Here is a 13,430-nt window from a genome sequence, read left to right as displayed (position 1 = left end):
GTTGTATCGATATATGCCGCTTTGTATTAGTGAATGTAGTATATCGGAGAGCCACTCGTTTCCAGGATTTCTAGGAGAACCATGTTTCTTTTACCTGCCACAGACGATGCCGTGACATCTGTTACAGCGCCCCTCTCAGGTGTGTTGAATGAGTTCGAAATTCCTCGATTACAGTTGTCGATGTAAAATTTTACTTTAATTTGTTCTTATTGATGATTTGTTTTGATACTGCACCAATAAAACTATTGATGTATGACGAAAGAAAACATGATGTTATCTCATTTAAAGATAAACGTTATCAAATCTAACTGCTCTAAAATTATTTTCAAACACAGCACCAGTGAAAGTTAGTTTTGAATCTGCTGGCCGTTGGTTCGAAGCGCTGCGATTACGAAGACGCCACAAGCATTCCCTTTCCCATCATTCCCTGCAGAGTAGCAGCAGTGAGGAAAGTGACAATGAAGAAGTAGAGGAGGAAGACAACTTAACTCTGTTACAAGGCCTAGATCCCAAAGAATGGAAGGTAAATTATGAGCTGGTCATGTACGAAGATATTCTCTTGTAATGGGATGGGAGAAGTAATGACAGACCAGATTAGAGGCATGCTTAGCAAAGCCAACTAGTGCTCATGAGTGCTCTCAAATTTGTGGTACAGGTGTAGGGAATTTTGGCAAGCACATGCAAGACCCACTCCCACTCCTTTGAATTTGAACCCGAGTCCTCTGAATCGCTAGTCAGGTACACTACCAAATGAGCAATCTGGCCCCGGCAATTGAATCAGTCTGACCATCACACTCTTTTAAGGTCAAGTCCATCTCAAGAAAAAAAATTTTGATGTTCAAATTATTTTAATCAAAATAATCATTAAGTAATGGGATGCAGGACTGCCAAAACACATTTTAATGCAAGGCACTGGATTGATTTCAAATAGGCTCTAGACATTTAAATTTAGCTTAACTTCTAAAGGTTTTACTCATAACTCAAAAATGTAACGATAAATTTTTATGCCCCCCTTCGAAGAAGAGAGGGCATATTGCTTTGCTGCAGTCTGTCGGTCTGCCTGTCGGTCAGTCAGTCCACCAACAGTTTCTGCTCATTTCTTCGCAGAATATGAACATATTGAAATGAAATTTGGTATACAGGTTCATCAGGATAATATCTAGGTCAAGTTTGATTTTGGGTATGATAGAGCAATTTTTGACAGAGATATGGCCCTTAAACTTAGAAAAATACCAGTTATTTGCAGTTTACGTTCATTTTCTTTGTGGATGTTTCCAAGGGAGGGGGGTATAAATGTTTCACAAACATCTCTTGTTCATTATAGCATTGAATCATGATTTTTTGAAGTATACACTCTCATAACTGCAGCGGTGTGTGCATACAAATTGAATAACGCGCGTTAGCGCGTTATGAAAATTTGTATGCACACACCGCTGCAGTTATGAGAGTGTATACTTCAAAAAATCATGATTTAATGCTTATATTTACATTTTTTAACTTCTTGCCTTGTCTGCAAATGTGATTCATACCTTAAAATTCCTATCTTATCCTAAGGGTAAGTTAATATTAATGGAAGAGCCACAGTAACAGCCACAAGCGTGAATTTTGATTTTCGCTTGTGACGTTGCAGTTTACAGCGTTCAACGTTTGTGACGTCATAATAAAACTCATCAATTTGACCTTTGACTCCTTGTTGCATTTAGAAGCATTTAAACATCATGGAATTTAATGTAAAAACACAGTAGAATGTAAATATATACATGTATGTACCAGTTTAGTGGTAAATATCTGAATGTTTGAGTTTTTAAAGTTCAATTTCTCATAGACCCCTACTGGCAAATGACCATTTCTGGCCAAGGACCATTTCTCGCCACTGCATTGTTACATTATTTTATCAACACCTAAAATTATTTACGAAAAATGACATAACAATGCACTGCAAGAAATGCTTCTTGGCAAGAATTGGTCCGCAAGCCAGCATGGTTAATTTCAATGTTCATGCCTAATGTATCATCTCCTTTCAGCAACAAGACCACTATGCGGTTCTTGGAATAAGCAAACTGAGATATAAAGCCACAGAAAATCAAATAAAAAAGGCCTGTAAGTATTTATAACTAGCGACTCTGATCTGACCCTTGAAAATTTAGATTATTGTAAAAAAAATTGTTTACAATGATACAATCCATACAACATTATGAATGAAAAGCTGAATAATGTAAATTGATTGAAACTTAAATACATTGCAACATGCTGCCTTGAACACTGTAGTCCTTATTTTATTTTGCACAACACATGCAGATCATGTTAGACTTTGACAGTGTGGTTAGATTTAGATTAAAAGTAACAAAAGAAAATTGTTTGAATAGAAATCTAAAGTTAAAAGTTAATTAGGATAGAGAAAAAAAAATTCATCCAAAAGTATGCAAACTGGTAAATGTACATTTGCTCGTCAACAATACTGGTGTTAAAGTTATAGCGAGAGACAGGTACAGTAGAGTATCTGTCACACAGTTAGTATGTTTGCTTGTCTTGTATTTAAATTATACAATCTATATTTGGATTTCTTTCAGATAAAAGTATGGTACTGAAACATCACCCAGACAAAAGGAAAGCCAGGGGTCTGAAGGTGGGGGATGGAGAGGATGACTATTTCACCTGTATAACCAGAGGTAATGATGGGGACCCATTAACACCGATTTATTTACATGCCATAGCAAAGCATGGGTAAATCAGATCCTGCAAATGTTTTTATTATTATTCATATTAATTGAATTCTATTGTAAGGGAATGGAATAACTATAGTCATTTGTTGTTCTATCTGGTACTATGCATATAAATTTTTTCATCAGTATTGGGCATTTGAAATGATGTTATGATATGCCCATAATGTGCATATAGAGTTGAGAAATAAATTGTGTACCATTTATGTAAGGTAAGGCCATTTCTGACCCTAGGTATGAAAAAAATCTACACCTTAGCCATCAAGCTACTATTGATATTTTTTATTCTTAGCTTATGAAATTCTGGGTAACAAATTGAAGCGGCGATCATACGACAGTGTGGACCCACAGTTTGATAATGACGTCCCACCGGCTGATGAGGAGTCAAAGAAAAATTTCTTCAAAGTGTTTGGGCCTGTATTTGAGAGAAATTCAAGGTGATTTATTTTCTTCTCAATATTTTTTTTCCCACACTTGAGTTCAGCAGTGAGAATGTTTCCAGGAGTATTTTTTTTTTTTTATCTTCTAAGAAGTAATTTATGCCAAGTTACCTTATAAAAAACATTCCTACAACCCTGTATCCTGATTATTATGATCAATGAGTGAGAGTTCTCACTCTATTTTAAGAACAGATTTATTAAAGTTATATTTTGTAAAGATTTTGAGAATAAAAAAACTGTTGATGAAAGATATTGACTAAAGTCTTAGTGCCATAAAGTTTTTTCATGCATGATACATGGACATAATGGTATTATTGATATATTTACTGAATAAATATTCATACATACTACGTATATAATAGCATTGTTTTTATGCCTATGTTTGTTATGTTCATGAAGGTGGTCCAACAGAAGAACCGCCCCTAGTTTAGGCACAGACTCCACATCTATAGAAGATGTCAACAGATTCTACACTTTCTGGTAAGAGTCACTCTCTGGTGCACTTTACATTTACAATGAACCCTTGATCCAAATACATGTACATGGAATCTGAATACATGAAGTAGAATAGAAATCTGAATAATGCATTTGTCTGGCTGGGAAGATGTATGTACATAAGACAGCTTCTGACAAATTGATAAGGGAAACCTCTCAGAGTTGTTCTAGATCCAAAGACTTTTGGGACAGAAAAAGTGAGAGGGAACTTGCAGCTTTCAGCATGAAAGCTGTAAATTTTTAAGACTATAAAATGTATGAAAAGTGATGACCATGCAAGATCTAGGCAAATCATAGATATTTAAAAACACTTGTAAGAAAAGTGCATGTTTATGTTATGACAAACAGTTTGCAATAAATTAATGACTAATCTTGTGTTAAACAGGTATGATTTTGATTCATGGAGAGAGTATTCCTATTTGGATGAGGAGGAAAAAGAAAAAGGAGAAAAGTAAGAACACCAGCATCTTAATTCTTGTATATTTTATGATAATATGTAATTCCCCATTTGATCTTGAATTTTCTAGACTTGAATTATATTGTCATCTTTAATATTTCCTTGTATTAAGTCGTGAAGAAAGGAGATGGATAGAAAAACAAAATAAAGCAGCTAGACAGAGGTTAAAAAAGGAAGAAACAGCTCGTATCAGACAACTAGTCGGTCAGTGCTCAGAACTTCATTACATTTGTTTATTTCTCTGTAAGAGCACATGATTGTATAATGTTTACTAGGCTTTAACCCGTGTGTGCACGGGTTGACATTGCATATCGGACATTTACGAAATAGATACATCAACACACTGTATTATTGACATTTACATAACAACGCTATAAGCCCACAATAATGCTATTAATTTTACTACACTTTCCTTAGTTTGAAAAATCTAACCGTGTCTCGGGAAAGGCCCTCACCACAGTTAGAATGCCTTCCATACACCCGTAATGTAGCAGAAAATTGCAGAATCGCTCCGGAACGATTTTGGAGAAAATCAATGAAGTTGCCTTGAAAATAACAGACTGTAAATACTTTCCCTTTAAAAATTTTAATCCATATAATGGAAGAATTCAACACTTTTCACCAACGTACTATACCAGTATTTTCTTTCCTGCAGAGACAATACACGGAACCATTCTATCGTAAAACTGGGTCGATATGACATTATTCGTTTTTACGATAAAACTTATTCCATCTTCACTCTCCTAAGAAATATAATGTGATTTATTTTGCATGTAATCAAATATTTCTTATCATCACGAAGACAAAAGTAAGTACTTACTTGAAATGTATATTTGTTATTTTATACTTTTTCTCATAAGAAATCATTAATATATTTATATGAACAAAATATAAAGCAAATTTTTAATGAAAATTTCCCCGTATTTGTATTATCTTTTCTGAGTTTATTCATGCAAATATGATGTTGTGGAAACATAAACTAAAGATCCCGTTAGCGTGAATGTACTGCGCAAGCGCAAGATTGTAAAATCCAAAAAATCCAGATGATTTCCGGGATTTTTTAAAGGAATTTTTGTTGATCATTAATTAGCGAAGCTTAACTGAGAAAAAATAAAAACAAATTGGTAATCTTCAAGTATCAATGACGTTTAGAATATATAAAACAAAAGACTGTATTCTTCCGATTTATCGGTATTAAAGACCAAAAATTCGAGTCTATTATTTTAATATAGTAGTATAGATACAGGGCAAGATCAGAGTAACTACCAAGCTCTATATAGCCGCAATGATATTGAACAATATGCTAGCTTAGCAATAACCATATTTTTTGATTCGTTAAGCACTTTCAAAAGGATCTTCTAAAGTTGTGATTTTAATGCATCCCAGTTGTTTGCACATTTTATATGCACATTTAAAATAAATAAATTGGAACAGAACTAAGAATAATTCTAGATTTCATTATTAAGTGTCATAACAATTATTTATTCCTAATTTTTGTTGACAGACAATGCGTATGCCTGTGATCCACGAGTGATTCGTTATAGAGAAGAGGAGAAAGAGAAGAAGGAAGCTCAGAAACGTGCCAAAAAAGAAGCAGCCCGACAGAAAGCTCTGGAGGAAGAGAGGGTGAGTCTTCAAAAGGACACAAGGGAGGAGGTGTTGGGGGGTCATAAGGTCAAGGCCAAGAGAGGAGGTCATAAGATCAGGGCATAATAGAGAGGTCAGAAGAGGAAACATGGATTGAGTATGGGGGTGGGGCAAAGGAAGAATATTGAGAGATGGATTGTTGTGTAATGATTTTGGTGATGGGGTTTTGGTGTAAGAGTGTTTTTAGTTACCAGATTGAATATACAGTAAAACACAGTTAAAGTGAACACGCTTATAATGAATTGACGCTTACAGCGAAGTGATTTTTATTCCTCGTGACTGTATTTTATGTTGTAAGCGTGATCGATATAACGAATTACCCTTATAACGAAGTAGAATCGGCCGTCCCTGGCACATTGTTATAAGCGTGTTTACTGTATTACTTCCGCAATGTGAAATTTGTGTTGAGAATACCTGGTTCATATGTAAATGTCAAGCTTCTGACAAGTTTATGTCTATACATCAGATTTTCACTCTTTCTTTCTATTCCTCTTTGAGATAAAACAAGAAGCTTTAGAAGAAGAGAGAAAGAAGAAGGAAAAAGAAGAGGAGGAAGCTAAAGCTCAGGTCTGTAACCAAGGTTTAGTTATAAAGTCTTCTTTTTGAACGAGGGGAATTGACATTGTGTTTTTGTGTATAAACAGTGTTTAAAATATAGACTAAAATCTGTTGTTATTATGTTGACTTGGTGACTTTTATTTTTTATTTATTTTCATTAGGCTGCCATTGTCAAGAAAGAAAAAGAAGCTCAGAAGAGGTTACTAAAGAAGGAACGCAAAACTCTCAGAACTGTTGCTAAGGTAAGGGGTTGAGTAATATTATATAATACTAGACAGTAGACACATTGGAAAAAACAGGGTTTTTGCATATAATGTTTATAATCATAATCTCTACTCAATCAATATAAAGTGCATAGATTGTGCATGTAAAAGAAATTTGATATGTTGATTGATGATATACAGTGTAGTGACAATTTTGATTACTGTAAGCATACTGAGTAATTCACTGACTCATTAATTATTTTCAGGACAAGAACTATTTTACTGATGCAGAGGATGAAAAGGTTACCAACATGGCAGATGTTGATAGACTGGCAGACCAGCTTTCACTGCTTCAGTAAAACTTTATTTTAATTCTAAAGTTAAATTTTGTTTACATTAAAACTTTTCTAACTGTGCAAAGCGTTATTGAAAAATTTAAGACACTTGTATTTTAATTCAATTTTGCTGAAGGTTTATTGACATGTTCATTCTAGAGGAATATAAAAATTTGATCAAGAATTGCAATAAAGAAAATGTTGTTGTAGCTAGAGTAAATTGGACAATCATAAATATATATCCTATTGAGTTTGGATTAATTGAACAAAACCTGCATTCTCAATGGTTAATGTTACGTCATGGCAACGTGCATTTATTTTATTTTTGCGTTGCTTTTCATTAACACTTTTATCAATGTTTCATGATCTGCATGATCCTGTTGTAAGCTTATTTTAATTGCTTGTTTCTTGACACTTACCAGACTGCAAACACTGAATGAAGCCATGGCAGCAGATGAGGGAAGCAGGGCTAAAGAAGCATTTTCTGAAGCAGTAGGTATTATTACCATACATAAACAAAACAGTTTTCTACAGGATTTGTCGTGCTGTGTTTTACTTTGGAAGTTTTTGCCAATTTGATGCAAATTGACTAGGGATGGTACGGGTCACATATTGTTTAATTGTACCTCTGCAAAGAAAGTTTTGAGTGGTGCAAAATTATATCTGTTCACTGTGTAGACTTCCTTTGATATGAACTAGTTCTAGCATGTGAATTTTTCTACTTTAGTTACTATTTTCTTAATCAAGTTTACAACATGAAATTACGTCCTAGGAAATGAAAATCAGTTCGCTGTAAGCGTCAATTCATTAAATGCGTGTTCGCTATAACCATGTTTTACTGTATTATTGATTATTTCAGGTACAGGAACTGAATAAACAGATTGAGGAAGAGAAACAGAGACACCTGGAGGCCTTACAGAAGCAATCAGGGGGAGATAACTCCCAGGGATCCAAGAAGAGCTGGAGCGAGGCAGAGATTCAGTGTATGATAAAAGCTGTCAACCTGTTCCCTGCCGGGACAAAAGAGAGGTAAGATAATTATCGCCTTAGAGCACTCATACTGAGATGGAAGTTTAAACATATTTAAAGCATGTTGTATCATGTGGAGATAAAAACTTTAATATTATGAATGTAAGTTTATTGCTTATTAAGACAGCAACTATTTCCCTCCTTTCTCTAGAATATATTTTCTGTCTAAGCCTGGGGTGATGAACTTACTATTTTTAAAATTTTTAGTTGCATTTCAACCAATGCAGGTTGTCTTTATTTATTTGCAGATGATATTTTTAGCATTTTTGATATACATGTATTTAAAAAACTTGAATGTTTTGCTTTTCCAGATGGGAAGTGATAGCCAATTTTATTCATCAGCATGTTCCTACCAGTAACAAAAACGCAAAAGATGTCCTCCACAAAGCCAAGGAGCTGCAGAAAAATGGTAACAGAAAATAGATAAAACTTTAGAATTTTTAATACATTTATCTCAGATTTCAATGGCTAGACTGAAAGTATTTATTCAGTGAAATACATGTAAATGCAGGGATTTGTGATAAGCAAAACATACATAGGGCATCTGTTGTGATGCACTTTGATGAAAAGCTAATTCATGTTGCATTGCTGTAACATTTTATTGCATGTAAAAGTAAAAACTTGCACACATTTGCATTGGTGTTCATTTTAGATGTGTTCTTGAAACAAAATGCTGATAAGAAGGCTTTTGAGAACTTTGAGAAAAATGTGAAGTCTGCAAATGTCCAAGCCAATCCCAAGGAGGGAGTGGTCAGTGAGAGGTTCGAGAGTAAGTATGTGGTTTGAAGGGTACAATGCTTTCCACTACTAAGAAACACATTATATTGAACAATGTACATTTCAATGCTAAATTCTTTGTACTGACGCTAGTTATTGCTATGCATTATGCAGTTTCTCTCACTGCTAAGTTAGGCTTTGTGTAGTGCAATATATTCCAATGATTTCAATGTTTATTTCATTGTAAGGTAATGAATTGAATGTTTTACTTAGAGTGTGAATGCATAGAAATGCTTGGCATTGAATTTAATAAGCAGTTGATATCGATCTTTTTTGCAATTTGAAGTCTATTTGTTTTATCTGACTTAAAAGTACTTTTTGTTTATTGGTCAAATGAGTTTTTGCAATTTCTGTATCAAAAATTTCTTGATGTCATTATAGATGTAACCAAAATCACTTTTACAAGCCATAATTTGCAAAACCTCTATAGAAGGAAAGAGTCATTTTGTAGATATATAAACGGTTTTGTGCATGTAGTTATGAAGGTTTTATCAGGTGATAAAATTGTCCATTCCAGGTGTAGGTGAGCAACAGGTGAGAGAACAGGGGACAAACCCCGCCCCGTGGTCCCCCGAGGAACAAAAACTTCTGGAGCAGGCCCTCAAGTCATACCCTGCTAGCACAGCTGACCGCTGGGACAGGATTAGTGAGTGCATCAGCACCCGGAGTAAAAAGGACTGCATGAAACGCTACAAGGTAAGCTCAATCGATATACCCTATGTTAACCCTTTCCCCCTCATACTAATTCAATTTGACTAGTAAGCTATTTTTCACAATTACATAGAATCATTTATAGATGACAGGTTAGGAATAATGAAGTAAGAATAGATATTTGGTGATGCCTTTTTTGGGGGGGGGGGCAATTTTCAAAAGTTTGTCTATAAATTAGATATTATGTACATTTCATTTATGTGATTGAATATTATATGGTTACACCTAGCGGGAAAATCCAGTTATGTAGAATGGAAACTGGTTGAATTTAATGTACATGAAAATGTTTCTAAATATTTTATAACCTTTGAAAACATTTTACAATACATAAAACCTTGTGTATCTCAATGCTTTTTTAAGAAATAGAATAAAGTAATTGAAATGTATTTAATATATCTCTCAAAGTAGTTGAGACTAATAAATTGCATTTTTTTTAAAAAAGATGCTATTCTAATTGTAAGTAATTGACAAATTTATCAATGTATTTAATTACATTTTAAAGTAATTGACCCCCAACCCTGTTAGTGAACATGGAATGTTTTTTGCAAATTGAGCCTTATTTGGACCTTAGTATCTATCTCAGCACAACTAGTTGCAAACAACGCCTGTGAAAGTTTTGTAGGAACCTAATAACACGTTAGTAGTTTAGAACATAAAAATTGCTAGTGATACAAAAGGTGATAAAATGCCTTTTATAATCACTAATCAGCCATTTTGTGTTGTTGTAGGAGCTTGTGGAAATGGTTAAAGCTAAGAAAGCGGCACAAGATGCAACAGCCAAGAAAAAATAACAGAAGGTGTAGGAAAGACGGCAATGTTACATAATGTAAAAGTAATGAAAATGAAGATTCAAGATTGGTTAAAGTGTACGAGACACAAAACACTGTATTTTTAAATATGATCCCATGACAGCAAAGTTTATCCTCCTCCATGTTAAAAGAAAAGAAATGGATTTCCATATCACCGAAGTCGCAGTTGATTCAGTTCAGGAAAAGGGCTTTTGGATATTTGAATTTGGGACAGATTTATTTACTTGTACAAGTTCACTTTTCTTTGCTGAATAGCGAAGAAATTTGATGTGTGATATCAGACGCAAATATGAAAATTTAATAACATTTTGTCAGAATTTGTTTACTATACTAAATGTTAAACTTGTATATCTAATTGCCAAATAAACTGTTTCATCAAACAGAAAGAAGATATCTTTATATGTATTTGTAATATTATGAACACTAAAGACCTGTTTACGCAATCAAATTAAAATTAGACGTTCTGAATCCACTCGGTAGGAGATTCAGAAAGTATAAATTTTATTTAGATTGCTGTTTAAGCAGCAAACATAAAATAGGTGTGATAATTTTTCAGAAATGGAAAAAAAAACTCAACCAGGTCATTATCAAATAGCTTGTGCATTTGTATGTAGTGCTTATTGAAGGTAGATAAGCGCATAGTTATGTTATTTTTTTCTCCTTTAAATCCATTCATTACTTTCCAAATGAAAGCTGAATACTATGATACTATAGTAAATAACAACACATTGTGTGGAATTAGCAACGACACGCTGCAGCTATTAAATATTTGGCATATTAAATGTACAAATACATAATTATGGTATAAAGTTAGATCACATGATTTAAAACAATTCTGAAAATTTAAACTTTTCCGCTGTACGTGTCGTCCTAAACTGGTATTTAACACCTGAGCAATTATTTATATATCCTTGCTAATAAACCGGTTCTTAAGAACCAGGTGACACAAACAGGTATTCGAATGAAAACCTCATATATCCGGATAAATAATTCATTATTATACCAAGTAGAAAATGATTTCTGTCTAATTCGTCCCTCAAACGAAAGAAATCATATTTCTCCTTTTAATCCATTCATTACTTTCCAAATGAAAGCTGAATACTATGATACTATAGTAAATAACAACACATTGTGTGGAATTAGCAACGACACGCTGCAGCTATATAAATATAAAAAACGGGGAACTAATGCTACTATTAATATAGGATATAATAACGTAATCCAACTTCATATATATTCAGAAAAATCAATACAAAAAGATACAATATAATCAATAAACAACATGATTACAACTATTATAAACCAAGTTTTTTGGAAACACTTAAACGTTCACTAAGCGGATCCTGGACATATCCATCCTTAGCAGATTCCGAACGCCAACGTCCATGTCTCTTGAATATCCTGTCCGGAATTCCCCTCACTACCGAAGCAGTCGCTCCACCTGACCACAACAAGTGAAGTCCATACACTTTGATGTTATCTACAATTCCTGTAAATGCTTCGATGAATAATTCACGAACCCTGGTGTGAGACAGAGGCTTTTCACGATTACGCAACCGGTAACTACTTCCTGATTTCGAAATAGCACAAAATACACATTCCTCTGAATCGTCTTAAATCCCAGCTAAACGAAGATACAATTCAAAATTAGAAACAGGACACATATATATGAAAATGTTCTTGCTATAACAACTCTAGTACCATCTCTGTAGATATCAGTCTTACTAGACTCGATGAATATTTCAAGATGATCAGGGAAAAATTGAATATCAAATCTCTTGATATTTATGAGTTCGCTGCTACGTAAAAATCCAGCGAATGCCAACAAGACCATACAAATGATTCTTTGATTATAAAGATTATTACATTCAAACAGTTTCAAATACATACAACGTAAATTTTCAACAGTTATTGGTTCTTTCTTTTGAACAGGTTTTGCCACTATACGTTTCCCACCTTCCATAATGTTTTTAACAAACTGATTGTCAGTCGGAGAAGTGAATCCCACAAGATCATGAGCCCATTTGATTCCATAGAATGCGTCAATAATAGGGGATGGAGAGTTTGCCCGTTGAATCAAGCATGCTAAATAAATAGATACATGTAAAGGTTTTGAAGGAAATAATTCACTTTCCTCGATTCCTTGTTCTTTTGACCACTTCTTAAATCTCAGGAAACTGTTACAATATTTGACAGTGTGTATAGTTGAATCCGCTCGTGACGCTTGCATGATCCCAGGAAGTGCATACACCTTTTCACGCAACTTTGAAGGCAACTGAATCAAATCTCTTTCAAATACCTGAAAAAACAAATTTGTAAAGGAACACCAATAAATATTTTTTCGCTTTGAAATTATCTACAGCATATGTATAAAAATACATATATTTATATCTACGTATAAGCTTAATTAAGATATTCAGCACATTTTCTTCAGAAATGAAAATATCAGTTTGATAAAAAACCAAACTTGCCAAATGGCAAACCACAAACGTGGTTGAAGAAACTTCAGTAAAATCCATACCAATAAAATATTTATCTTTATTACAACATAGCGCAAATTGCCTGATATTTCTCGTACAAGTTTATGGAAAATAATTCCCAATAAATCAATAGATTTGTTTATTTTGAAGAATTCAAAACAGTCGAAAACAATTTTGAAATCAAACTCTGAAATCAAAAACAAATGCAAGCATTCTAAACCTTAAATCTTCTTTACCAAAAATACCAGACCCGAGTTTACCACGTGTGTAAAACTCCTTTGCTACTGGAAGATCCTTCCAATCTACAATATGTGACCTGTAAATTTCAGAAATTAAAATTGGCCAAAAGGCTGATGATTCCCATAGCGGAACTACTAATGTTCCATATCCTTTGCATTCATTCAAATTCTCCAAAACTCTTGGAATAAGATAAAATGGCGGTACGATCCATGCATTCCAACCTGTCCAATTAAGAGTAAATGCATCAACTGCATACGTGAACGGATTCCAATACCTGGAACAAAATTTATCTACCTTTGCATTGTAATCACAAGCAAATAAATCAATATCATACGGACCCCATTCCCGTGATAGGTCATCAAAAACAGTTTTCACGATACCCCAATCATCAAAGTCGACAATTCTGCTCAAATAATCTGCTTGTTCATTGAGTTCTCTTGGTATCCATTAAATTTCAATACCAATCTTATATTCTAAACAAATTTGAAAAATGTTCATTGCAAGATCTTGTAAGTTATTTTTCATACTG

At 33.8% G+C, this 13,430-nt stretch overlaps 1 protein-coding gene across 1 annotated transcript; it reads left to right on the top strand.

The window, feature by feature from the left end:
- Positions 1-10,181, top strand: LOC128161420 (dnaJ homolog subfamily C member 2-like). Its single transcript, XM_052824702.1, has 18 exons — positions 1-139; positions 336-523; positions 2,025-2,100; positions 2,571-2,669; positions 3,013-3,157; positions 3,560-3,640; positions 4,041-4,106; positions 4,225-4,316; positions 5,617-5,738; positions 6,258-6,326; positions 6,479-6,559; positions 6,787-6,875; positions 7,278-7,347; positions 7,715-7,884; positions 8,196-8,293; positions 8,537-8,653; positions 9,179-9,357; positions 10,101-10,181. The coding sequence occupies exons 1-18, from the start codon at positions 82-84 to the stop codon at positions 10,161-10,163; spliced, it is 1,863 nt and encodes a 620-aa protein (XP_052680662.1). The 5' UTR covers positions 1-81; the 3' UTR covers positions 10,164-10,181.
- The last annotated feature ends 3,249 nt before the right edge of the window (positions 10,182-13,430 follow it).

The sequence above is a fragment of the Crassostrea angulata genome, chromosome 8 (genome assembly GCF_025612915.1).
Source record: "Crassostrea angulata isolate pt1a10 chromosome 8, ASM2561291v2, whole genome shotgun sequence".
Taxonomy (NCBI): domain Eukaryota; kingdom Metazoa; phylum Mollusca; class Bivalvia; order Ostreida; family Ostreidae; genus Magallana; species Magallana angulata.
Note: the sequence above shows the minus strand (reverse complement) of the source record. Positions and strands in the feature narration are given on the sequence as shown.